At 45.3% G+C, this 27,962-nt stretch overlaps 1 protein-coding gene across 1 annotated transcript in view; it reads right to left on the bottom strand.

Annotated features, from left to right (window-relative positions):
* Positions 1 to 27,962, bottom strand: part of LOC139424533 (regulating synaptic membrane exocytosis protein 1-like) — a 91,070-nt gene that overhangs the window by 30,593 nt on the left and 32,515 nt on the right. The window contains exons 2-16 of the mRNA XM_071176459.1: positions 27,443 to 27,659; positions 21,467 to 21,478; positions 12,931 to 13,229; positions 10,706 to 11,718; positions 7,320 to 7,360; positions 6,722 to 6,832; positions 5,963 to 6,062; positions 5,208 to 5,331; positions 4,950 to 5,006; positions 4,540 to 4,586; positions 4,296 to 4,411; positions 2,063 to 2,193; positions 1,523 to 1,694; positions 825 to 978; positions 365 to 403 (exon numbers count right to left, since the gene is read on the bottom strand). Coding sequence (XP_071032560.1) covers positions 365 to 403; positions 825 to 978; positions 1,523 to 1,694; positions 2,063 to 2,193; positions 4,296 to 4,411; positions 4,540 to 4,586; positions 4,950 to 5,006; positions 5,208 to 5,331; positions 5,963 to 6,062; positions 6,722 to 6,832; positions 7,320 to 7,360; positions 10,706 to 11,718; positions 12,931 to 13,229; positions 21,467 to 21,478; positions 27,443 to 27,659 — 2,633 coding nt within the window. The remainder of the gene's footprint in view (positions 1 to 364; positions 404 to 824; positions 979 to 1,522; positions 1,695 to 2,062; positions 2,194 to 4,295; positions 4,412 to 4,539; positions 4,587 to 4,949; positions 5,007 to 5,207; positions 5,332 to 5,962; positions 6,063 to 6,721; positions 6,833 to 7,319; positions 7,361 to 10,705; positions 11,719 to 12,930; positions 13,230 to 21,466; positions 21,479 to 27,442; positions 27,660 to 27,962) is intronic.

Genomic DNA, 27,962 nt, shown 5'->3' with positions numbered 1-27,962 from the left:
GAAAGGATGTGTACAGTATCATGGCAGAACACATACCATAATAGAATTGTAGTGATACCATAGTGTCGTTGTAGTATGCGTTGGTATTACAAAGGGCTGGTAGAAGCGCCTCTGCCTGTTTTAAATCAGTTAAATCCAAAGTGTGGGGTAAAACTGGGAACCAATTACGTTTTTCCCCCGATGTAAAACATCTCTGAGATTGTCAGTTGGGATCAAATGAAGTAGTCTATGGTTAGATAGGCTGGGATATGAGGGGAGCTGTAAAGTGGTCGCACCTCTCTCCTCCAGTGCTGGACTCTCACTACTTGAAGCTGGGTAACAGTAACCATGCCCACCCACCCACCTTCAGATACTACCGCTATACCTGTATCATCAAACTCTGTGTCAATGATGCGATGGGACCCTGCACAACGGTGGACAGACACGCACACACACACACACACAAGGTAGGGTTACACACACACAGTAGGGTAGAGGGTTTACACGCAGTAGGGTAGAGAGTTTACACACAGAAGGGTTGAGAATTTCCATGGCAGTTGCGATCGATCTCACACACACAGGAGACAAGTTCATAGGAAGTTCATCTTGGCATACTGTAGCAGGGAGAATCTATATGCCGAGGTCAGTGTCAATACATCACACACACACACACACACACACACACACAATGTATATACTGTACACACATACACACATAAACGCACGCACGCATGCATGCAAGCACACACACTCTCACTCTCGCGCTCTCACGCACGCACGCACGCACACACGCACACACACACACACACACACACACACACACACACACACAAACACACACTTACTCTGTAGTTTCTTGCTGGGGCTGTCGTGAGAGGCGTGTCTGCGCGGGAGGTAAGGGGATGGCTGGGGCAGAGGTAGAGAGGACACGTCGTGGGTCTGGAGTTTATACCAGTGAGGGACGTCGTCCAGCAGGGCAGTCTCCAGCTCTATCAGGATCTAGGAGTGAGAGGGAAGAGAGGGAAGAAGGAGGAGGAGAGAAAGTCAGAGACATACAGAACAAGACAACGTCAGCATAGAGGACATGATGGCGTCCATCTGTGGTTCTCTGTGCGTGTTTGAGTTTGCAAGTGTGTGCGGATACGTGCAAATGAATGTGTGTTTTGTTTTCTGTGTATACTGTATGTTTAGGAAGAGTTTCACTTCAAAACGCTACATATTCATTTTCACAAATGTTGGTAAATGAGCTTTTATTGTTTAAAGAAATGATCAACGAGACCTTATCCAGAATGACTTACAGTGAGTGCATTTATCGTAAGATAGCCAGGTAAGACAACCACACATCACAGTCAAATATACAGGACACAAACATTCCATTACAGCTGACCAATGGGTATATAGCATTTTGCAAAACAGCAAAACATTCATACACATCTCAAATCTATGAAATAAAAATCTGAAAACAGTAATAATTTACACACAAATTAAGAGATAATTCACATGTACTATAAACAGTATGTGTGTGTGTGTGTGTGTGTCTTACCTCTCCCAGGAAGTCACTCTCCTCCTCCTGTATTCTAGGCTGGTCCCAGACAGTGATCTCCAGCATGCGTTCTCTGAAGTCCCTGCGGTGGACGTGGGAGTACAGGAACGTCTGGTTCCACTTGGGCCCAGCGCTCTTCTTTACCGTCTTGGTCCTGCGCTTGCTCTTATCACTGGGAACATGACAGGGGAGAAGGCAGAGGAATGTTAGGAGAGGGAAGACGAACCTTAGAAGGAGAGTCAACGGAAGTCATCGAGTCGTGTATGTATCTGTCCCATACTGTGCCCATATAAGGGTCTGTGACTCGCTATGAGGATGGTGAAATATAACAGAAAACTACATAGACAGGAATCAAATCAGAAGAGAACGTGTTGACAGTGTGTTCAAAGTATATTGGTTACTGTTATATTTTTAAAAAAACAATCAGTTTATGTACAATGTTGAACCTCTGTACTGGTAATGTGCTTCAGTAATTACTGTGTGTTTACACAGGTATAAGACCAATTTCATGTTAACCCTAGTAATATGAGACCGGTTTACCTTCGGTCAGGGAGGAAGTACATCTTGACGTAGGGGTTCCTGGGTCGCCCGTCCGGTCGGGGGGGCAGGTCTATGGCTTGAAGGACGTTGACGATCAGTTGATGGCCCACTTTGTCATACCACAGCTTTACCTAGGTACAACATCATGGGATTAGATGAATGTGACTGAATGAATCTGGTTAGAGTAGACCATTGGTTGTGGATTACACAGGACATTGTGAAAAGTGCAATATAGGCCATCTATCAATCTGTCTGGTTGTTTGTTCGTAAATCTGTCCATCTATCCACACATCCATGTATCCAGCCTCCCCAGTACAGTCCATTATAGTCCAGTACCGTCCCGTGTAGATCCAGTATAGTCCAGTACAGTACAGTACAGTCCGGTATAGTCCAGTAGAGTCCAGTACAGTCCAGTACAGATCCAGTATAGTCCAGTACAGTCCAGTATAGTCCTGTGTAGATCCAGTATAGTCCAGTATAGTCCAGGATAGTCCCGTGTAGATCCAGTATAGTCCAGTACAGTCCAGTATAGTCTAGTACAGTCCAGTACAGTCCAGTATAGTCCAGGGAAGATTCAGTAGAGTCCAGTATAGCCCAGTATAGTCCCGTGTAGATCCAGTATAGTCCAGTAAAGTCCAGTACAGTCCAGTACAGTCCAGTACAGTCCAGGGAAGATTCAGTAGAGTCCAGTATAGTCCCGTGTAGATCCAGTATAGTCAAGTGCAGTCCAGTACAGTCCAGTACAGTCCAGGGAAGATTCAGTAGAGTCCAGTATAGTCCAGGGTAGATCCAGTATAGTCCAGTATATTCCAGTGTAGATCCAGTACAGTGCAGTATAGTCCAGTATAGTCCAGTACAGTCCAGTATAGTCTATTATAGCCCAGTGTAAGTCCAGTATAGTCCAGTATAGTCCCATGTAGATCCAGTATAGTCCAGTATAGTCAGCACACTCCAGTACAGTCCAGTATAGTCCAGTATAGTCCAGTACAGTCCAGTATAGTCCTGTGTAGTCCAGTACAGACCAGTATAGATCCAGTATAGTCCAGTACAGTGCAGTGTAGATCCAGTGTAGATTCATTACAGTCCAGTACAGTCCAGTGTAAATCCAGTACAGTCCAGTACAGTCCAGTCTAGTCCAGTGTAGATCCAGTACAGTCCAGTGTAGCTCCAGTACAGTCCAGTGTAGTCCAGTGTAGATCCAGTATAGTCCAGTAATAGTCCAGTACAGTCCAGTAATTGTCCAGTATAGTCCAGTATAGTCCAGTATAGTCCAGTACAGTCCAGTAATTGTCCAGTATAGTCCAGTATAGTCCATTACAGTCCAGAACAGTCCAGTAATTGTCCAGTATAGTCCAGTATAGTCCATTATAGTCCAGTAATTGTCCAGTATAGTCCATTCCAGTCCAGTACAGTCCAGTAATTGTCCAGTATAGTCCATTATAGTCCATTACAGTCCAGTAATTGTCCAGTATAGTCCAGTAATTGTCCAGTATAGTCCAGTATAGTCCTGAATAGTCCATTATAGTCCAGTAATTGCCCAATATAGTCCAGTACAGTCCAGTAATTGTCCAGTATAGTCCAGTAATTGTCCAGTATAGTCCTGAATAGTCCATTATAGTCCAGTAATTGTCCAGCATAGTCCAGTAATTGTCCAGTATAGTCCAGTAATTGCCCAGTATAGTCCAGTAATTGTCCAGTATAGTCTAGTATAGTCCTGAATAGTCCATTATAGTCCAGTAATTGTCCAGCATAGTCCAGTAATTGCCCAGTATAGTCCAGTAATTGCCCAGGATAGTCCAGTAATTGCCCAGTATAGTCCAGTATAGTCCTGAATAGTCCATTATAGTCCAGTAATTGTCCAGCATTGTCCAGTAATTGCCCAGTATAGTCCAGTAATTGTCCAGTATAGTCCAGTAATTGCCCAGTATAGTCCAGTAATTGTCCAGTATAGTCTAGTATAGTCCTGAATAGTCCATTATAGTCCAGTAATTGTCCAGTAATTGCCCAGTATAGTCCAGTAATTGCCCAGTATAGTCCAGTAATTGCCCAGTATAGTCCAGTAATTGTCCAGTATAGTCCAGTAATTGCCCAGTATAGTCCAGTAATTGTCCAGTATAGTCCAGTAATTGTCCAGTATAGTCCAGTATAGTCCAGTATAGTCCAGTATAGTCCAGTATAGTCCAGTATAGTCCAGTATAGTCCAGTGTAGTTCCAGCATATATCCAGTACTCACAGAGAGCTGTCCAGGCAGGATGACGGGGAGGGCTCTGAGGGTAGCAGGGCTGGTGGGGGACATGACCGATATGGAGGGACGCTCCATCTTCTGAGACTCAAAGGAACTGGAGCCCGCTGCCAGGGGAAAGAACCAGGATGTGAAAGACTCAAACAACTCGGTGGGTAGACAGTACTGTATATTAACACCAATGAACTATGTTGTATTGTTCATCAAGGAAAACCAAAGCTTTGTTGACACTTACTCGATTCTAAAGGAGGATGGGATGTTTCTGGAATTCTTGGTATGTCTCTGTAAGATGGGAGGAAGATTACATCAAACGTCTGCACAGACCTCTGCAATAGTCACTGACCAACAGCCATCACCACCCTCCATTTGATACAGAGTGCCAGCACATACAATACCTCAATCGTATGTTTGTTTGTATCGAAAAGGAAAAACACAGACACGTACACAAACTGGGTGTTGGGGTTAAAGGGCGGTAGTTCATACCCACACAGGGGAGAGACGTATGGGTTGAGAGAAGAGAGGGAACTTGCCTTATAAGGGTTTCTCTAAGGTCTAGGATGTTAGGGGTTACATCAGGGTTAGGCCTCAGGGAAGGACTACCGTACGACATAGCGGTCACTATGTCCACAATACGTATGTACTTACTGATACGCTCTATACACCTTTCTCAAGAAGTTATTGGAAATGATGCGGTGGATAGATCTTTTAGGTAAAGAAGATAATGGCCGTCAACATTTCACTTCAAAATTAGAAATAGTCAGAAAAGGGCACATAAAAGAAGCAATATAGTAATAAGAGTCCAAATTGGCCACATAGTGCAAAATAGTCACACAATAGTTGCAGTGTATCGCACAACGATTCCAAAATGGGAATTTAGCATTTCACACAGGAAGTCAGTCTTACCCAATAGGCCTTGAGACAACTATTTCCACTTGAGGCTCCGCCTTGGATTCCAGAATGATGTTGTACACTTCCTTCTTGGTTGCTCCCGGCAACGACTTCCCGTTCCACTGCAGTACCTCATCACCTAGAAAACAGGAAACAAGCTGGCCGACATTAAAACAGCTGATTCATGGGTAAGCATGGAGCCTAGGTTAAAGATAACAAAGATTAAGACAATGTAATAATTCCATGCAGAAGTGTTAGAAAAAGAAGAAAAAAATCATTGGACCAGAGCCGGAGTGAAAATGACTAGAAGTGAATGTTACCAGGTACAGAAAGTTCCCCATCAAAGTGGAAAATAAACACAATCGTAGTGTACTCCGCAAACTAAAGCAGAATTGTTTTACTCGTCGTTCTATTCATTTAAATGTTCTTCAAATGATCTACAGCCACTTTATTGCTTGATGTCCCGACCACTGGTAACATTTTCAAAACTAATTCTGTAGAATCAGCAACAGCGCTGGTCAAATGAATGTGTTTGGTTTCTAACGCTGGCGCGTGGAATTATTACGTTGTCTTATCCTCTATTTTTTTCAACCTAGCCTGGTCGCTTTACTGAACAACCTCGGTTCACAACACCAACGGCGTTCCGGTAGAAATTGTAGATTTCCGCAGCTCAAAAAGAACACACAGACAATCTCACAGAGCTCCCAGACTGACGACACTTCTCCACCAGACAACCCTGAAGGTCTGAACGTTGTTTCCACGCTGCTTACCAGCTCGTAGGTGGCCGACAATGTCCGCCAGACTTCCTTTCTTGACTTTGGTGATGAAGGCCCCCAGTCTCCCTGTCTCTGTCATCTTCCCACCCACAACCTAGAAGGGGAACAGAACACGGGCAGTTCGGACACAAGACCAAGAGCTCAGTACATAGAGATAACAGTGTAATTAAAACACTGCCCCTTGTGTTCAGTGCCAGTATCACCGAATATCCTGGGAAGGTACAAGGTCAGTATGAAGGTATGACAATCTGGATACCGTCCCAGCCGAGTACAAATCTACAGTATGTCCCCATAGTTTCCTTAATTATATACTCCTGTGGATAGTACACTAGCATCACTTACATTTCAGTCATTAAGCAGACTCTTATCCAGATCAACTTACAGGAGCAATCAGGGTTAAGTGCCTTGCGCCAGGGCACATCAACAGATTTCTTCCCCACACCTAGTTGGTTCGGGGATTCAAGCCAGCAACCTTCCGGTTACTGGCCTAACGCTCTTAGCCGCGAGGCTACCTAATGTGGAGGTCAGACGTTAGAGACCCGGGTGGCCTCAGTACACGGGGATACACAGTGGTTAGTGTGGTAGTTTTCCCAGACTTCCTTTATCATACACATCCTTTGACAATACACCATCACACATCTGAGCCTGGGGCTCTGATGTCCTGCACCCAACGGTCTCAGTACACAATATACAGCGGTTAATGTGGTAACACTGTAGTGATTGAAAGGGATGCTGCTAGTGATTCCCTCTTACCTTTAACCCTAGTAAGGAGCCTGCCTCGCGGGGCACGGCCGACCTTTTGCTCAGAGTGATGCGTCCGATTAAGTGGTCGCCCTCCTTGGACGGCTGCCATGTCACTGGATGCTGTAGAGGGGGAGATTTAATTCCATCAGACAGAGAGAGAGGCAAAGAAGGAGAGACGGAGAGGGGGGTGTGGTGGAGAGGGGATATAGGTAGCGACAGAGAGGGAGAGGAGTGAGGGTAAGAAAGGTAAAAACAAGTTAGGGAGAGAAAGAGAAAGACAGAGTCTCTTCCCTTGTGAGGACAACTCTCCCATCCAGGCCAACTAGGAGGGACTTGCCCATCCACAATAAACACATACTATATCAATTTACACTCCAAGCAATTATGTCTCGACTGGACTGTCTATAACGTTGTAAGAATCTATATTTAGTCATGAATGGTGGGTAGAGTACGCCCACACACTTACTCAGACACTGCGGGGAATGAAACTAACTGTGCATGCATGTGTGTGTCTGCGTGTGCCTGTGTGTGCGTGTCCTAGGGTGGTGAGTCTGAGTTGAGTCAGCTTAAGGAAAACCTAAATCTGTCACTTTCTCCTGAAACTTACATGCCACATAGCAGGATCCAGAGGATGGCAGTCCCAATCACCTAGAGAGAGAGAGAGAGAGGATAAACAAAAGGTGATGAAGAAGTTTAGAGATAGAGTGAAATGGAATCTATATGCAGAAATCTGGAAAGAATGATGTCCGTGTACAAATTAAAACACCAAATAATGCATTGAGAGCAGAATTAGGCCGATACACGCTAATTATCCAAATTCAGAAAAGAACCATAACCATCTAAAAGGAAGTGATTCCCAAACCTTCCATAACAAAGCCATCACCTACAGAAAAATGAAGCTGGAGAAGAGCCCTGGGGCTTTGTTCACAAACACAAACAGACCCCACAGAGCCCCAGGACAGAAACACAATTAGACCCAACCAAATCATGAGAAAACAAAAAGATAATTATTACACATTGGAACATTTACACATTGGAAAGAATTTACATTACATTATTACATGATCTATTTCACATGCCAATGAAGCCGGTTAATTGAAATTGAATTAAGAGAGAGGGAGCGAGAGAGACAGAGAGGGAGCGAGAGAGAGAGAGAGTGAGAGAGAGAGAGAGAGAGAGCGAGAGAGAGAGAGAGAGAGAGAGAGAGAGAGAGAGAGAGAGAGAAAAAGAGAGAGAGAGAGAGAGAGCGAGAGAGAGAGAGAGAGAGCGGGAGAGAGAGAGAGGTTCAAGCTAAAACGAGAAAGTCTGTTCCAGTCTCCGTCAGACTGTCAACTCAACTCAAGTCAACTCAGTCCAACACACCAGGAGACACGGGGACAACTGGGACCTTGTCTGTCTGTCGCCCAACTCTCATTACCAGCCCTACTGACAGATGGTGGCGAGACAGAGAGACTAGAGAATGGCCACACTTCAGTCCAGACCAGCTCTACCCATTGAACCAGTCCCACACGTCCTCCAAAGCCTCATACCTCCTTCAAGGCCTCATCCACCCTTTTAAGTCTGCAATAGAATGGCAGGATGAAATTAGATGGGGACGTTGGTGTGCGACTTTAGAAACAGGGACAAGTCCCTGAACCTACAGGTCCACAGCCAGCTTGGACACTGATCAGAGACGTGTGTATGCAGAGACAAGGGAAAGTAAGTGGTCAGGAGAGGAGGGAGGAAGTAGGGGTTAAAGTTGAGGGGTGCAACTCAACTGTTTGCTGATTCGGAAGTGAGATCTAAAAAAAAATGTGAAGTGCAATCTGAAATGTGAAAGTGCAATGGGGGAACTACTTCAAAACGTTCCTGCTGACTCCTCGATTTAGTGTGCTGACGGTTCCCTTTTCTGTTTTTAGCAGATGAATATTGGACATCAGATCACACGATCTGGAGCACTTCTTTTCTAGGTGCAAAACTAACAGGCTGATGATAATTGCAGATGAGGAATGTTTAGATATTCAAAGTCAACGTCTCCTGTATGTACCTGTAAAAACTCAGGTCAAATGGCCACAGTTACAAAAACATAGAGAATCTGGAGACGATCCCCTCTCATCCTGAATCTATTTCTATTAACAGGGATAAATCTGGTCAATGTCAGAGGCTGATCCAGGTTCAGATTTAACTTGACCCTGACCCTGTGATAAGGTCAGATATCAATGCTGTAGGTTTTACACTAATCTGGCAGGAATTAACAACCCTTCTGTGAATAATGTATTTATGAAGTATGTGATCCATAACAACGTATCACAGTGTTATTATATGCATTATACTGTATATTATAGTGCTCTATTCAATTCTGTGATTTAACCATCCGGAGGTCATCAGGAGGGCATCACAGATGGATAGGCCTACACACACAAACACACACGGTCTAAAAACACACTGAAGAATTAGCATCAACACGAAAACGAACCTTAGGTCTGATCCCCCCCTGTCATTTTCCTGTCAATATAGCCCTGCCTCGGGAGCGTATTCAAACTGCTAACCTCCCAACAAGATATTAGACGACATGGCATTAACTTTTTACTATCTCATTTGACTGGTTTGATTGCAACAGTAAAGCTGTCTCGCAGGTCTACTAAATAGCATGTAAAGTAGGTTTGGGGTGTATCTGTACCCTCGCTTACAATTTGGAGCAGTTCAAGTGTTTCACTGTAAATGAAAAAAAAAAAAAACGCAACAACCCGGAAGTTGACCGAACTGTCTTGTTGTAAGGTTTTAGATTAACCAACCACATATCCATCTACACCATCAATACTTTATCCCAAAAGAACAGAATGAAGCCGTATTTATTGAACATGCGTTGTCCTCGTGAACCCAGGCTTGTTCACGGCTGAGTTACACTTCACATAGCTACATTTAGCGTTTAGCCTGGTCCTGTCTCTGAATTTGTTTACCGCGGACAACATCAAATGTAAATCCCATGCTGGATTGGGACTGGCGTACTCCTGAAGTAAACACGGCTAAACACTTGCTAGCTACGACAGCTAACTTTCTAACTATTTCTCCCGCCTGTCGCCCCCATTAAACACCCTATTCCCATGTGTTAACCTAATCTGGTCATCTACTTTGGGATTGGGATTGGGATTGGCCTGGAGCGACCAGTGGTGGAGGTTAGTGGTGAGTGAGATGAGTACACATCCTCCCTCGACACGCTAACCGCTAAAATAGCATTGCTTAATTTAGTCAAGAAGAGTGAATTGCAAAGCTGTTGCAGGCCGGCGTGAGCAAACGAGAGGCCAAAACTGAACATGCGGCCGGCCACAATGGTGACACCCAAACTCGATTATATCCTACCCGTTAACGGCAGGATGCAGCCGGTGTTTGGCGGGGAAGCTTTACGTAGCGTTAGCCGCACTAGCCACTGACCTAATTCTGCCAAATCTGCTGGCCTAAATCACAGGACGTTTCCTAAATAAAAGAGAGCTGTCCTGTTCTGTTCCAGGATGGGAAGCAATAGTGTTTGGCTTCAGCGGTGTAGGTGAATGACAGTGTTGTACAGAGTCAAGGCCATAGCACATTATAGGCAGGGAGATACAGTTTCTGTAAACTTTGAAATTTACATTTAAATTCTTTATTTTGATGGAAACCTAGAGCAAAGAGATTTTGATAATAACAAAAAAAATAAGAAAGAATATTGCATTAGTAGCGACACCCGACAGGTGACCATAAAACCATAAATTCTAAAGAAAGTTTGATCATTCCACCAATGTCGAAATCTCTGACAATCTCTGACAATACTGACACAAAACCAGCTAATATAGATGATTCGATCTGATAGAAAACTGAAGAATCAGACCTTTCTCGCTGACACTCTCCATACAGGTAGCCAAAACACCAACTCAACCCAGATTTGATCATTCTTCCAATGTTAAAATATCTGAATGCATTACCAATCATATTGACATGAGAAGAGCTAACAGAGAGAGAGAGAAAGAGCAGTAATCTGACCTTTTTCACTGACGCTCTCCATGTCGACGTCCTCACAGCTGGTGTACTCGGGCGTGGAGGCGCCCTCCTCCTCTGAGCTGCTGATAGACATCTGCCTCTTGTTGACGCCCCGTTTGCTCTTGTAGGGCCTGGGTGGGGGCGGCCGCAGCGACTCCGACTGGTCCGAGCTCTGGGAGTCCTTCCGCAGCAGGCTGTCCCCGGGCTTCTCCCTCCCAGCCTTATGCATCATGGCTGCCTGGGAGTTGGGGTCCAGCTGGCTGGGGTGGGGTCCCTTAGGGGGGTCCCAGCCTAATGGAGGGGGGGGTCCTTGGTGGGGGTGAGCACCAGGATGGGGAACCGTTCGTGAGCCACCACCAGATGGTTGAAGGGGTCCGTGGTTCTGGTTCTGTTTGAGGAGGGGGGAGCCTCCCTGGGGTCCCTGCCCCATTCCGCCACCCCCACCACCCCCCACGGTCCTGTCCATGGAGTAGGCGCGGTGGTTCTCCAAGGATGCCTTGCGGTCTGGTTCTCCACCACCCCCACCGCCGCCCCTCCGGAGACGATTCTCAGGCACATCCCCCATGTTCCCTCCCCCTCCTCCCCCACCCTCCAGCCCCACCTCATTGATGGCGTTGTTGCTGTGGCGCCGCTCATGGCGCACCTTCGACACCTTGGCGTGCATGCGCATCTCCTGCTCCTCCTTCTGCGGCTTGACCGGGTAGCGCGCCAGGTTGGGGTCGCTGCGGTAACGCGCCTGGAACTCCTCCTCCTGGCGCCGCTTGCGCTCAAGCTCATCCTCCTCCGGGGGGCGTCTCCGGAGGTCGGGGCGATTTCCTTGGTCGCCGCCGTCGGGGTAGTCATGGGAGCGGACCTTCTCCAGGTGCCGGCCGTCCCGCCAGTCTATGTCCCCAGGACCGCAGAACTCCTCCTGGGATGCCACGGTCTGAAGCTTCCCTGGGGGTCCCCGGCCTCCTCTACCACGACCCAGACCACCGGGCTTACCGTTCTGCTCATGGAGGGACAGAGGTCTTTTCCTGAAGAAAAGGGTGACCATAATGGACTTTGATATAACATTACACACTTGTTGTTTTGTTAACATAATACCATGTTGTAACAAAAAAAATAAGCCTACACAGATATACGGACAAATAATGGTCAGTACCAAATGGTGGTTAGTACCAGTTATTACTGGTTGAATGAAAACAATGATGATAAAGACAGGGAAATAATTCCAAATGGAGGAATATGTACAGAACTAAAATGAGATTCTATTTCCATGGGAAAATGTTCCTACTGATGGTTACCCTGGGTATGGATCATCCAACAACAGTGTGGAATTGGGCCAGCATTTTGAGTGATGCATTCAGGCCGGACCGAAATGGACTCACCCATTAGACGCAAAACAAAATACATTAATCATGGACCTTTCAAGAATAAAACATGCAACCCAGCTTCTGCTTTGGCTATAAGCTTGGACAGCACTATTTTTTTTTGATCCAGTGGGGATTAAATAATCAAGTGCTGCAACCCATATACCACAACACACGCCGAAAATGGGTCACTCCCAACATCAGAGGATTTGAGTTCCTGTCAAAACGCGGAAAAAAATATGCCCAAAGTATGTCCAATGTTGAACGAGACAAATGAGGCTGCATGTGTAAACTGATGGTGTCAACGAGACCCTGTTAGACAAAACAGATGCTGCATTAGCCTAATTCATCCAATCGCAACAAAGTCAAACATATTAAAGAGGACTGACTTGTACACGGCTCAAAATGTACAACAATAAAAAGAAAACTATATAAAAGCTACCATATCATCTAAAAGAGGCCCAGGTCAAGATACTCAATACCTAGACTGATACAGTCCCAAAATGTTTAGCATGTCAGCAATCAAGTTTTCAAAACAGAGGACTTTCAAAAAGCTAATTGTATCTTGCCACATCTTAGGAAGTAAAAACCAAATACCAAAAGATGCTTTCGAGTGGATTGTTCCTTCAAGCGTCTACAATCAAAGGGATGAAGGGGAGGTGATGATAGTAGAGTGGATGAGAGAAAGTCTTGTACAAAGTGGCATTTACAACAATACTAAGTACTATCAGCAATCACAACAGGCCCCTAGATAACCAATACAGTGACGTAGACTCTGGTTTGAGCCTCTACAGACAGAGAGGTGAAAGCAGGGGTTGTGAGAGGACAGGTGAAAGTGTTTAAGGGATTAGAGGGTTTGTGTCCACGATGTCCTACTTGTCTCGTGGTGGTTCGCTCCGAGCGCGTGAGGCCGGCATGGTGTCCAACACTCCCTTGGCCTGGACCGTTGGCGACTGATGCGTTCCGTCGGGCGCCGCCCCTGCGTTACCGCTGGAAGAGGGCGGGGCCTGGGACCTGGAGCGGAGTAGCTTCCTGTCCCCCCGTTGGGTGTCACCCCCCGTGGGCGGGGCGTTCAGGCCGCCATCCAGGCTCATCTGCCTCGCCCCCGAAAACCATTCTCCCGATTTAGTGAGGATCTCCTGTTGCTTACGGCACAGGTTGCATACCCACATTACCTACAGGGGTGAAGGAGGGGAGGAGGAGGTTAGTATTATATACATGTATAGCAGGCAGTAGTAGCCTGTATCTATAGAGAGAAAGAGAGCATGGTCAATTCCATATCCGATTCCTATTTTCACAATTGAAAAGCAAACCCTGAATTGACTGAATTGAAATGGAATTGACCCTAACATTGTCTCTTAGACCGAGAATGTATAATAATACTATGCAATACCTCAATACTTTAGTCATCTAATTCTATTTCTATGAGGTTAGCATCAGAAGACTTGTGGGGTTGCAGATGTTGTCATATATCCATTGCAGTCCACTTTTTAAGGAACTGTCATCTCTAGTCCATGTGCAAAACAGATTCAGTAGTGAGGCAGATAAATGTTAACTTAGCTTGGAGTATTTTAGCTTGGAGTATTTTAGCTGGGAGTATTTTAGCTTGGAGTATTTTAGCTGGGAGTATTTTAGCCGGGAGTATTTTAGCTGGGAGTATTTTAGCTTGGAGTATTTTAGCTTGGAGTATTTTAGCTTGGAGTATTTTAGCTGGGAGTATTTTAGCTGGGAGTATTTTAGCTGGGAGTATTTTAGCTTGGAGTATTTTAGCTTGGAGTATTTTAGCTGGGAGTATTTTAGCTGGGAGTATTTTAGCTTGGAGTATTTTAGCTTGGAGTATTTTAGCTTGGAGTATTTTAGCTTGGAGTATTTTAGCTTGGAGTATTTTAGCTTGGAGTATTTTAGCTGGGAGTATTTTAGCTGGGAGTATTTTCGACAGACAACAGGGCAGGACTGGTGACAGAACTACAAACAGGCACAGACAGATAGAGGATCTTAGTAAGACACAAGCAAGTATTAGTCACAGCGTTATGTTCTTTCTCATGTTTTATTTTAGTCTCTTGACTCTGATTGAGTATTGGTGATAGCTCATCATTGGTGATAGCTCATCTGTCAGACAGGGGATCAAGGTTTCTTAAAATACCGTAGTGCCCCCCTACGCTCCCACCTCCCTCCCCACGCTCCCCCCCACGCTCCCCCTCCCTCCCCACGTTCCTCCCCCATGGTAGTAGGTACCAGGCACACCGGTTTGTGTCAAGAACTGCAACACGCTCAACAGTTTCCAGTGTGTATCAAGAATGGTCCACCACCCAAAGGACATCCAGCCAACTTGACACAACTGTGGGAAGCATTGGAGTCAACATGTGGAACGCTTTCGACACCTTGGAGAGTCCAACGAATTGAGGCTGTAAGGATGCAACTCAATATTAGGAAGGTGTTCTCATTGTAGGCTTCATTGAAGGTGTTCTCATTGTAGGTTACAATCCGCTCTGTGAAATATCACAGCATTTTACTTACATATTGAGATGAGGAAACAGCCCAAAAAAAGAACACACATTTGTAGTAATACTGTTACCACCAGAGAACATTCCACATATTCTACAAGGCTACAATGTATACAAGTTGACCAAATTTGAACGCAGTATCTAGTTAAACAGAGTAGGTTTGATAGGGATGGGATGTCGTTACCATGGAGAAAGCAGTAGCCTGTTGCCTATGGCGGACAGGGCTGTTAATCTCCCACAGCGGATGATGGTACAGAACATTAACTGGCCAACAAGGAAAGCCGGCTACAATATCCACCATCCACCAAAAGCTATTTATCGTTCCACAACAGGTACCAGAAGAACATTCCTAATTCAATAGCTGGTTACAGTATAGGCCCTGAAAAAAGACGTAAATCAAAGATAGGAAATTGACAACTATCTGAATTGAACACTGTGGAAGACCATGATTTGAGAGGACAAGTCACAGATATACAGGTGCATCTAACGATTGCTGTATAAAATAATAATAATAAATATACAAAAATGGTCTACTGTTGATAGAAATCATTGGTCAACTCAAGTCCGCTATTTGACCGTCCTACGAACACCAACCCCTTGAATGGAACAACAGCAGCATCAAAGAAAGGTTCCATACTTACATGTAGCCATGGCTACTGAAAACTGCCTCCCTCCCAACGCAGAGAAAAACAGATGTTTCTCTTCTCCAGTGTTTAATCCCACGGTCTAGAATGATGGGACAAATCCAAAATGGAGGGAAAGTACTATTCCTTGTATTATCGTTTAGAAGTCTTTGCTTGCATCCAGAAACACAACCTTATGTGAAACCTACTCTTTGATGGAGGGTTGGTCGAATGGACAGTTAGTTTAGCAGTCAGCTTGCAGTTAGCTTTTTAGCGAACCGGCGCGCATCATGCTTACCCTGATTGAATCCTCTGTTTGGCTCCAGGCCACACTAATCTAAAGTAAATCAGCTGTGTGCAGCTGTGGCCCACAGCTGTCGAGCTGGACAAACACACACACACACACACACAAACACACACACATACAGTTGTTCTAATACACACATACACATACAGTACATACAATCTCTCTCTCTCTCTCTCTCTCTCTTTCTCTCTCTCTCACTCTCACACTCTCACACTCTCACACTCTCACACTCACACTCTTACATTCACTCACTCACACACATACTCTCCCTCTCTCGCTCTCTCTCTCTCTCACACACACTCTCTCTCTGCTCTCAGGCAGGTTAGATTGAAGTAGACCGCAGCTAATCCCCTCAGCTCCTCACCATTATTCAGCATCATCATCAGTCAGGACAATACCCGCCAGCCGGTTTCAGATATTAGCCGTGCGCCAGGCCGGCAGGCTATACTACCGCTAAACAATACCCCTTATACTCCCTCCCCTTAATTATTCAGCTGTTTGGTGATTATCATGATCATTATCAATCATTCAGAGTGCATTCTGGGAAATCCCTTTTTATCAGGCCGGGAATGAAAAGCACATATTAGGTAGGCCTATAGTGACAGTATTAAGGCCATCATTTCAAATATCCATCTCAGGGATGTGGTTAATATTTGCATGTGTCTCAAAGAGGAGGGTAAGAAATATTAACATTTTAGACTCTATAGCCAAGAACTGACGAAGGAAAAAGGTCCAGTTTAACTTCACAGTAAAGTAGGGAGATTTTTTTCTCGTGGCTGAGGAAGACAAAAGAAATGAATCCGATGGTAAATCCTTGAATGAGATCGTATTCAAGCAGCACGCACACAAGGAAATACGGTCCGCACACACACACACACACGCACGCACGCACGCACGCACACACACACACACACACACACTGACACATGACGCTCCACAGGACACAGTGCGATGAACTGGAGGTGACACCACAGTGGGCTGCTTCTTGAGCGAGCTGTCTGATTGGCTGCCATCACACACTAACCATGCTTAAGCAGCAAGCAAGGAAGCCCTTCACATATTACATGTGTCACGCACTAGGGTGGGGTTCCTAACACAGACCAAAATAGGGTTTTGAATGAAAATCAACTGTTTCGTCTCCACAACGACAGTAAAACGAATGTGTGTGTGTCTTGAGTAGGAGCAATGCCATTTCTAATGTGTTACTGCTCCAATCTCACCCTGCCTAACAGAATGCAGTTCACCATGGTAACCAAGTCATTGAGTATAGAGAGAGAGAGAGAGAGAGACAGAGAGAGAGAGAGAGAGAGAGAGAGAGAGAGAGAGAGAGAGAGACAGAGAGAGAGAGAGAGAGCGAGAGATTGTACTAACAATGCCAAGACTGGGAACAGCAAGTTAGTGGGCAGCTAAAATAACTCTGTGGCCTCCTATGAGCTCTCTGTGACATCATAATAGATCATCATCCTCAAACAAACTAACCTAAATCACAACACATATCTCCACAGTCACACCTGCAGCCAACTCTAAAGGGATTAGTCATTAAAGGACAACAAATGACAGGTCCTAAGTCATGTTCGTGACAGTTTTAAACCATGTCAGTGGCAGGTCCTGTCAAAAAAGTTTGACTGTAAAAAAACACAAACCGCAAAAGCCAAAATACAACATTTAACCAACGTTACAACAACCTCAATCCCACACATCCTGCGTTGCCTAACAACCCACCACCTTCCTCGTACCACTAACCCGCCTGACGCAGCAGACCGACTTGACAAAACACACACACACACACACACACACTGTCCACCCTAAAGGGATCTAAAAGTAAAGAAAATTGTATTCATTGAATGTATCTCTTTTTCTAAAGCCACACCTCTGTCCATGTTTTACATGGTCTCAAACCTACGCAGAGGAGAGAACAGCACATATACAATATCAACATGTAGGCCACTAAAACACACATCCACACATCCACACACAGAAAAATCCTGAGCTGGAATGATTAGGCCCTACGATCCTGGATTGTATGACGGATATGTGCAGTGTGTGTGTGTGTGTGTGTGTGTGTGTGTGTGTGTGTGTGTGTGTGTGTGTGTGTGTGTGTGTGTGTGTGTGTGTGTGTATGTGTGCGTGCGTGCGTGCGTGCGTGCGTGCGTGTGTGTGTGCGTGCGTGTGTGTGTGCAGGCCTGCATGAGGAACAGTGATCATGCAAGTGAATTGGTCTGTGTTAGGAACCCCACCCTATTGCGTGACACATGTAATATGTGAAGGGCTTCCTTGTTGCTGCTTAAGCATGGTTAGTGTGTGATGGCAGGGCCACCTCTCAGACAGCCAATCTGACGCCTCGCTCAAGAAGAAGAAGCCCATCGTGGTGTCACCTCCACTTCATCGCACCGCGTCCTGTGTTAGTGGGTGTGAAAGCTTTTACCCTGGATGTGCATGGGAGAGTGCCAGTGTGTGTGGTGTGTGTGGTGTGTGTGTGTGTGTGTGTGTGTGTGTGTGTGTGTGTGTGTGTGTGTGTGTGTGTGTGTGTGTGTGTGTGTGTGTGTGTGTGTGTGTGTGTGTGTGTGTGTGTCGTGAGTATGAGCAATGCCATTTCTAACCGGTAACTGCACAATCTCACCCTGCCTAACAGAATACAGTTCACCATGGTAACCAAATCATTGAGTAAGGAGAGCCGTGTCAGCGGCAGGCACTGTCAAAAAGAAGTTTGACTAAAAAAGACTAACAGCAAAAAACAAAACACAATGTTTAACCAACGTTAGAACAACCTCAATACCACACAACCTGCGTTGCCTAACAAACCACCACCGTCCTCGTACCAGCAACCCACCTGACGAGGCAGACCGACTTGACAAATGGCGACATCTTACAGCCCCCATTAATCAACACGCTCTTTTCTACCCCACACCCCTCCATCGTCTCCATCTCAGACACTCTATCCATCCATTTCTGTTGCCAAAACGGGGGAGGTGGGGATAGCGACAGTAACACCGGGCGCGGTGGCGGGAATTGCTGGGAATTCTGCAAACGTCGTCTTTTTCCTTAACTGGGTGGAATAGATGGAGGCCCGGGGTGGTGGAATGGAGAGGAAAGTGTTCAGTGAGCGCGCTCAATACAGCCTCCAACGACAGATTGACATATGGGGCGGCAGCGGCGCCTGGCAGAAAACTACCATCCGTCAGGGAATGCTAAGTCCTACAGACGAGGAAGAAAGACGACCACAAAACACGACAATGCTCCATTTGTGTAAATAAGGCTATAGATCAACTAGGAATAGGTCTTGGCTTCCGTCTGCAGCCGAGCCCAGTGAACTACAAGACAGTTCAGTGTTAGACTGAATGGCATTCTACCCTATAGAAGCCAACACTGCTAAGGACACAACAGAAACCCTTCAAGTATTATTAACCCATAGTGTTTGTACAGGCCTTTGTGTAACCCCAATCTGATCCTGGAACTGTTCACTAATACAGTTACTGTTACCGCTATTGTTATTTTATACAAGGCATTACAGTAATGTTTTATGGCAGACCGCTGGGTTAGTCATCCAATGCTGAGAATCCTGACAGAGATTATGAAGTGCATTCCCTTCCTGTAAAAAGTGCAGTGTCGGCTCGATGCAGTGTGGGAGTGGGAGAGTTGGTGTGTGTGTGTATGTGTGTGTCCGGTGTGAGTGCGTGTGTCTGTGCGTGCGTCTGGTTTGTCCAAGCAGTAAAAAGGTGTTTGCATATTTGTGTCTGTGTACATCAGCGTGTGTATGTGAGCCTCCACTACAGGAAGAGGAGACAGATTGGCTCTGATTCGCTCATTCCCTCTCAATCTCTCTCTTTTCTCTCGGTCGCTCTCTTTCTCTCTCTCTCTCTCTCTCTCTCCCTCTCTCTCTCTCTCTCCCTCTCTCTCTCGCTTTCTTTCTCTCGCAGCCATCTGGAGATGACATTAAACACACATAAACAAACACTCTGCAATTAATACACCAAGACAAGTAAAAGCAACTAGACTCGCGGGGACTAACTAGTTTCTTGTCTGTGAAGAATATAACATGATAAATTGTTTTATTTGTGTAAATCGTACATTTAAACTGTGATTGTATCGTGATATGATGAAATAAATGTCATTTGACCCTTATTTACACTATAAAATATGCGTTATTCCAAGATTCATGTTCCTTGTGGAGTCAACTGAAGAAACTGTGGAGGTTAACCAAACAGTGTCTCTGAGAATGAGTCATATCTACCACAATTGAATTAAATACCCGTTGGAAACATAGACAACCCACACGCTGCAGTGAATTAACACAGAAATAATAAAACAGACACACACACACACACACACACATAGACACACACACAAAGGGACGAACCCAGGGGCTTTGATTTAAAGGCTTGGCATGTACTGTAACAGTGACCGTGTAAGTCTGTTAGCTGGGCTAAGGTGTGGAAGTCTTGATATTTGAACGTAGACAACACTGACAGATGCTGACAGGGAGAGGCGAGGGGCTATGAGGGACTAGGAATGGGGTCCTAGCCTACACCCTCCACCCCCTGACCCCAGTCCACTGTCTTAAGCAGCCGCAGGGTCCAATCCAAAGACTTGCATCCTTCCCCTCTGCCCCTGTCGACTTCCCCTCAGATCCGAATCTGAAAAGATAGGACGCTTGTGAGCAAAACTGTGCTTTAAAAACTCCAATCGAGCAAAATGATTTTTGGTTGTTTTCTCCTTACTTGGAGTGGGCAAGTACAGAGGGGAAGGTGGCAAGTGTACAAATTGGAACCCAGCCTCGGCCTCCCCTCCCGTCTCCCTGTGGCAGGGGCTGGTCTGTATGCTCATCACAGACAGGCAGGTAAAGCATGCACGGGCATAAGTGTGCACATTCCCTCTGCAGTCACAAGGGTCTTATAGTAAGATAAGGTGCTTCTGCGTGCCAACAAACACCCTGTGCCCTTGTACCCCCCAACAAACACCCTGTGCCCTTGTACCCCATTTCCCCCCCTATCTTGTATATTATACCCAGTTCCCCCTGGCACAGCCATGCCCACAGCCATAGAGAGAGGAGTTGTGTAAGGGGGGTGCCCATCCAGGGGTGTCTAGGAATGCCCACCCAGACAGCCAGGCATGGCTCATGCTCGCCCGCTTCCCAAATTGCAGCTGAAGTGTGACATTAAAGAACTACAGTTATAGTGACCCATGCAAAAAACTCCATTACCCAGCAGGCCTTACCCTGTCCTTCACTATGAGACACTTTGCAAGAGGAAGAGACAGACAATGGATGCAGAATTAGTCAACGTTTTTACCCAGATATCCTTACTGAAGATAAAGGATAAACAAGATAAAGTCTCTAGTACTGCACTACCAATGTCCATATTAGTGTGGACTGGACTACAGGCAGATATGCTTGGGGAAGTCCATTGTAAAATACCAGAGTGATAGACAGCGATAGGATCTAATCATATTTATTTCTACTCAAGGCAAAATGGCCCCTGTGAGTGTAGATGCTCATTCCCAGAGTCTGGAATCTGGACTACAGACAGATACAGTATGTGTGTGGAAGTCCAAGGATAACGGCTAGCCTTTTAGTATTAGAGAAAAGCTAGCCTGGACTGAACTGTCAGGGAATCATTCTGTTCGGTTTAAGTCATTAATCCATAGGTGGATTTGAACGCTTTGGCCGCGTTCCAATCTGATAACTTACTCCCTTCACTTCAGCCTTTGTGGACACCCACTTCTTGGATTTGTGTGAGCTAGGTTTTAGTAACAAAGGAATATAACTCGACCTTGCCAACAGCAAAAAAGGCTTGGTGTAGGACTACAGTAGTTTATGCCATATCACTCACACAAATCCAGTCCACTTAAAAGGGGCCGTCTACAGGGCAGGAGGGAAGGGGGTCAAAACTTTGCGATTGGAACGCAGCCATTGGGGGATTTTCAAAGGGACACATAGGTTATATTCACAGTACAGTAGAGAGCACAGAAAAGATGCTAACCACTTTGTCCTCCTGTAGTGGCATGTAGTCCAGGTAGCAGTGAGAAAGTGAAAAGGAAGTGAGGGAGGGAGTGGAGGAAGCAGAGGGGAGGATAGAGGGATGCAGTGGAGGAGTGGACAGAGGAAGAGAGACAGAGGTCAAATATAGGTTCATGGAACATGAGAAGGGAGGGAGGAAAAAGAGAAAGAGAAAAAAGGAGTGAGGGAATGGTGTAAACGTTTGTTAATACACATGAGCAAAATCCACAATACACACTTTATATACACAGTCTATTCAGTGTTACAATCTGTAAGACGGGCAACAGTGGTGAAACACAGAGGGAGTTTGACAGCAAACGTGCATGACTCGACATATCAGTCATGTGACGTCGGCATGACACATGACCTTTGTGTCACAGTGTCATGCAGGAACAGGAAATGGGGACAAGAAGAGCAACATGATACATCACCTTACACAACCCTATATATAACTTCCTGTCTAGCTTACAATACAATATATACACGACCATTCAAAAGTTTGGGGTCACTTAGAAATGTCCTTGTTTTTGAAAGAAAAGCAAAAAAAATTGTCCATTAAAATAACATCAAATTGATCAGAAATACAGCGTAGACATTGTTAATGTTGTAAATGACTATTGTAGCTGGAAACGGCAGATGTTTTATGGAATATCTACATAGGCGAACAGAGGCCCATTATCAGCAACCATCACTCCTGTGTTCCAATGGCTGGTTGTGTTAGCTAATCAAAGTTGATCATTTTAAAAGACTAACAGACACCTCACAAGTCCTCAAATGGCAGCTTCATTAAATAGTACCCGCAAAACATCAGTCTCAACGTCAACAACGAAGAGGCGACTCCAGGATGCTGGCCTTCTAGGCAGAGTTGCAAAGAAAAAGCCATATCTCAGACTGGCCAATAAAAAGAAAAGATTAAGATGGGCAAAAGAACACAGACACTGGACAAAGGAACTCTGCCTAGAAGGAACAAACTAGACACTCTAATGTACTTGTCCTCTTGCTCAGTTGTGCACCGGGGCCTCCACTCCTCTTTTTATTCTGGTTAGGTGCCAGTTCGCGCTGTTCTGAGAAAGGAATAGTACACAGCGTTGTATGAACGTTGTATGAGATCTTCGGTTTCTTGGCAATTCCATGTGGCAATTTCTCACATGGAATAGCCTTTAATTCTCAGAACAAGAATAGACTGATGTATTTCAGAAGAAAGTTATTTGTTTCTGGCCATTTTGAGCCTGTAATCGAACCCACGAATGCTGATGCTCCAGATACTCAGCTAGCCTAAAAAAGGCCAGTCTTATTGCTTCTTTAATCAGTTTTCAGTTGTGCTAACATAATTGCAAAAGGGTTTTCTAATGATCAATTAGCCTTTTAAAATGATCAACTTGGATTAGCTAACACAATGTGCCATTGGAACACAGGCGAGATGGTTGCTGATAATGGGCCTCTGTACGCCTATGTCCTATGACCTTTTGAACGGTAGTACACGTCTACTTCCAATCAATATATGAGCCTGTATTTAAATAGCATCTAGGATAAGTTTGCTGATCTAGGATAAGTTTGGGGGGGGGGGGCTTAGATCAGCACTCTGAGTTTTTTTTATGAATAATGAGGATGAGGACAGGCTGGGGAGAAGGGAGAGGTTCAATAATACCAAAATGAGTGTGTGGCACAGATTTTGTCGGGCATCACCATGTAACTGTAATGCCTTCTGCAGGACAATGCTGTGTACTGCATCGTGTCTCTGTGTCTATTTTGGGAATGTGATTATTCGGCACAGGGTGAATCGCGGTTTATCACGACAATATCAATGTTTTGTGAGTTACTGTGACGTATATGCTGCTAGTATAGAAGTCAATACATCTGACTATGATTGAGGCCATTTTGAGTCAAATATCAATTTTGTTTAACAATGAACAAGCTGCACCTGCACAACATGACCAAAAGTATGTGGACACCTGCTTGTCGAACTTCTCATTCCAAAATCATGGGTATTAATATGGAGTTGGTCCCCCTTTGCTGCTATTACAGCCTCCACTCTTCTGGGAAGGCTTTCCACTAGATGTTGGAACATTACTGCGGAGACTTGCTTCCATTAAGCCATTAGGGAGGTCGGGTACTGATGTTGGGCGATTAGGCCTGGCTCGCAGTCGGCGTTTCAATTTATCACAAAGGTGTTCGATGTGGTTGAGGTCAGGGCTCTGTGCAGGCCAATCAAGTTCTTCCACACCGATCTTGACAAACCATTTCTGTGTGGACCTTGCTTTGTGCACGGGGGCATTGTCATGCTGAAACAGGAAAGGGCCTTTCCCAATCTGTTGCCACAAAGTTGGATGCACAGAATCGTCTATAATGTCATTGTAGTGTTAGGATTTCCCTTCACTGGAACTAAGGGGCCTAGTCCTAACCATGAAAAACAGCCCCAGACCATTATTCCTCCTCCACCAGACTTTACAGTTGGCACTATGCATTGGGACAGGTTTGTCCGTTGGACTGCCAGATGGTGAAGGGCAATTCATCACTCCAGATAACGTGTTTCCACTGCTCCAGAGTCCAATGGCGGCAATGCTTGGCATTGCGCATGGCTATCTTAGGCTTGTGTATGCCTGCTCGGCCGTGGCAACCCATTTAATGAAGCTCCCGACAAACAGTTCATGCTGACGTTGTTTCCAGAGGCAGTTTGGAACGCGGTAGTGAGTGTCGCATCCGAGGACTGACGAGGACTGATTTTTACGTGCAGCATGCTCCAGTACTCGGCGGTCCCATTCTGTGAGCTTGTGTGGCTTACCACTTCACGGCTGAGACGTTGTTGCTCCTCGATGTTTCCACTTCACAATAACAGCAGTTACAGTTGAACGGGGAAGCTCTAGCAGGGCAGAAATTTTACAAACTGACTTGTTGGAAAGATGGCATCCTATGACAGTGCCACATTAAACGTCAGTAAGGCCATTCTACTGCCAATGTTTGTCTATGGAGATTGCATGGCTATGTGCTCAATTTTATACACCTGTCAGCAATGGGTGTGGGTGAAATAGCCGAATCCACTCATTTGAAGGGGTGTCCACATACTTTTGTATATACAGTGTATCTTCTGTAAAGGCCTGTAGAACCAATTTATAGTTTGATCAATTCATCTAATTTTAATTTGCAGGGCTGGGAAAATACATTAAAGCTACTGCTAACTTAAGAGACCATTTTATTCAATTTTCACCTAAAATGAAATACCCAAATCTAATTGCCTGTAGTTCAGGACCTGAAGCAAGGATATGCATATTCTTGATACCATTTGAAATGAAACAATTTGAAGTTTGTGGAAATGTGAAGAATATAACTCATTAGATCTGGCAAAAGATAATACAAAGAAAAAAACATGCATTTTTTAGTATTTTTTTTGGTACCATCATCTTTAAAATGCAAGAGAAAGGCCATAATGTATTATTCCAGCCCAGGCGCAATTTAGATTTTGGCCACTAGATGACAGCAGTGTATGTGCAAAGTTTTAGACTGATCCAATGAACCATTGCATTTCTGTTCAAAATGTTGTATCAAAACTGCTCAAATGTGCCTAATTGGTTTATTAATAACTTTTCAAGTTTATAACTGTGCACCCTCCTCAAACAATAGCATGGTATTATTTCACTGTAACAGTTACTGTAAATTGGACAGTGCAGTTAGATTAACAAGAATTTAAGCTTTCTGCCAATATCAGATATGTCTATGTCCTGGGAAAGGTTCTTGCTACTTACAACCTCATGCTATTTGCATTAGCCTACGTTAGCTCAACCGTCCCGAGGGGGACCCACCGATCCTATTAGAGGTTAAAAATGCTCTCTGGGATCTTAATCACAACAAATTTGTAACATACTGCATGAATTGTATTTGTAACATATCACACAAATTGCTAAATTCGTATGATATCATACCTATCACACGAAATGGATGATGTAGTACACAACTGGATGACGTAGCACACAAAAAACGGGGACCCGTTGTCGCTCGTGAGCACCACTTTCAAAACTACTGGCTGATATTATTCAAAGGTTTGAGAGCGCATCTTTAAGTGATGCAAAGAGTTGAGCCTGTTTGACATGAGTGACACAAACTGAAGTAATGTAAGGAAACTTGCTTAGCATCCGCCCTGTCAAACAAATGTCTGTTTTGACCGACTCAGCACTGGAGAGATGCATGAAGTGCTCGGCTTGAATTTGACATGAGGTACACAGACGTGCTGAACTAAACCAGAAAACATGAATAGGAGGGAGAGTTTTATGTAATAAAACAAAGTTTACCATTTCAACTAATCCTGTTATTCTGCTTGGCTGGAGATAGATGGGAGAGTAGGATGGGGGATCAAGGAAGGAAGTAACACTTGAGAGAGCGCTGGTCAGAAGACATCTCTCCAGTCTACACTGCCTACACGCACAGGCTGTAATACGCACACAATACAACAGCAGCCTACACAAAAATATCCTTGCACACATAGATTACAGCCTACACAAAAATACCCTTACACACATAGATTACAGCCTACACAAAAATACCCTTACACACATAGATTACAGCCTACACAAAAATACCCTTACTTCAAAATACCTTTGAAATAAACTTCAATAGTGCTCAAACTAATTCTTGGCATACTTTACTATTGACTTGAGTTCCACTGTAGTATTAGTTCCATATTGATGGAATTTCTAATAGAGACAACACTACTAGTGGCCGGTTATCATTATCCATAATTCATTTAATGGAATTATCCCATAATAAGTCCACAGTCTGGGCCAAAGCTTGATCCTGTGTCCTGCTCCCTGTGTGAGTCTGGGTTCCAGCTGGGCCTAGCGGATCTGGAACAGATTGGCACCCAGCAGGCCCAAGGACCAGGGCCCACAGTCAGGTCAGATACCCAGGAGGAGGGCCTCACTCTTGGGCTGGACATGAGATGGCGAGGGACCCAGATGGCATGGGGGGGAGCGGGACTTGGGCTTAAAATAACGGCCACGTGTGGTGAGTATGGACGCCGCCGCATGTCATACCGCATGCTTCCTCTGGCACTGGGGAGCTAGACTAAATAAACTAGAACCAACACTGTATCATTCACAGGGTTTGGGCTCTGGGGAGCTAGACTAAATCAACTAGAACCAACGCTGTATCATTCACAGGGTTTGGGCTCTGGGGAGCTAGACTAAATCAACTAGAACCAACACTGTATCATTCACAGGGTTTGGGCTCTGGGGAGCTAGACTAAATCAACTAGAACCAACGCTGTATCATTCACAAGGTTTGGGCTCTGGGGAGCTAGACTAAATCAACTAGAACCAACGCTGTATCATTCACAGGGTTTGGGCTCTGGGGAGCTAGACTAAATCAACTAGAACCAACGCTGTATCATTCACAGGGTTTGGGCTCTGGGGAGCTAGACTAAATCAACTAGAACCAACACTGTATCATTCACAGGGTTTGGGCTCTGGGGAGCTAGACTAAATCAACTAGAACCAACGCTGTATCATTCACAAGGTTTGGGCTCTGGGGAGCTAGACTAAATCAACTAGAACCAACGCTGTATCATTCACAAGGTTTGGGCTCTGGGGAATGCGACTGTCTTATTTACAGGGATGTTGAGCGGAACTGCAGCGTATGTGTCAATACTGTAAATGCTGAATGGAGACTTGCTAAAAGGACTACATACTAGGTGCTCCTAGGGTTTACATTACAGGGTCGCCATTTTTGCAAAAGTGTGACACACCTGAGGATGGATTGAAGCTCCAACAACAACTCCAATACACTTTGACCGACCAAAGTGTGACAGAGCCCCAGCCGCCAACACAGACAACATAAAAGCAGCCGTCTTGACAAAACAAATGAACAAGGGGAAGGGGTGGGGGGGGGGGGGGGGGGGGTGACGAAGACGGAGGGAAGGGATGGAAGGAAGAAGAAGGGGTGGAGGCAGGGATTCTTAACGGCTTCTCACGTTGTTGGAGCGCAGGGAGACGCGTCCGCCGCAGCGGGCGCAGAATCTGGTCTGGCAGTAGGAGCAGTGGTGTCCGCAGCCGTCGGCGAACTTGGTCTTGCGGCAGATGCCGCAGATGGGGGCGTCGTCCTTGTGCTGGCCCTGCTGCTGGCGCCGCGTCTCCACGCCGATGCGACGCACCTGCTCCTTGTAACTCTCAAACTGCTGGTGCAGCGTCCTGAGGGAGGGAGGAGAGAGAGGAGGAGAGAAGTTGTTCATATGCCTATTGTGTTTTTATTGAGAGAGAGATAGAGACAGACAGACAGACAGACAGACAGACAGACAGACAGACAGACAGACAGACAGAGAGAGAGAGAGAGAGAGGAGGGGGCTAATTACCAAAATCTAGAAAAGAGCAGTTAATTCTACAACCACCTAAAAGTAAGCAATTCCCAAAACTTTCCATAACAAAGTCATCACCTATCACCTACAGAGAGATGAACCTGGAGAAGAGTCCCCTAAGCAAGCTGGTCCTGGGGCT

The sequence above is a fragment of the Oncorhynchus clarkii genome, chromosome 13 (assembly GCF_045791955.1).
Source record: "Oncorhynchus clarkii lewisi isolate Uvic-CL-2024 chromosome 13, UVic_Ocla_1.0, whole genome shotgun sequence".
Classification (NCBI taxonomy): Eukaryota; Metazoa; Chordata; class Actinopteri; order Salmoniformes; family Salmonidae; genus Oncorhynchus; species Oncorhynchus clarkii.
Note: the sequence above shows the minus strand (reverse complement) of the source record. Positions and strands in the feature narration are given on the sequence as shown.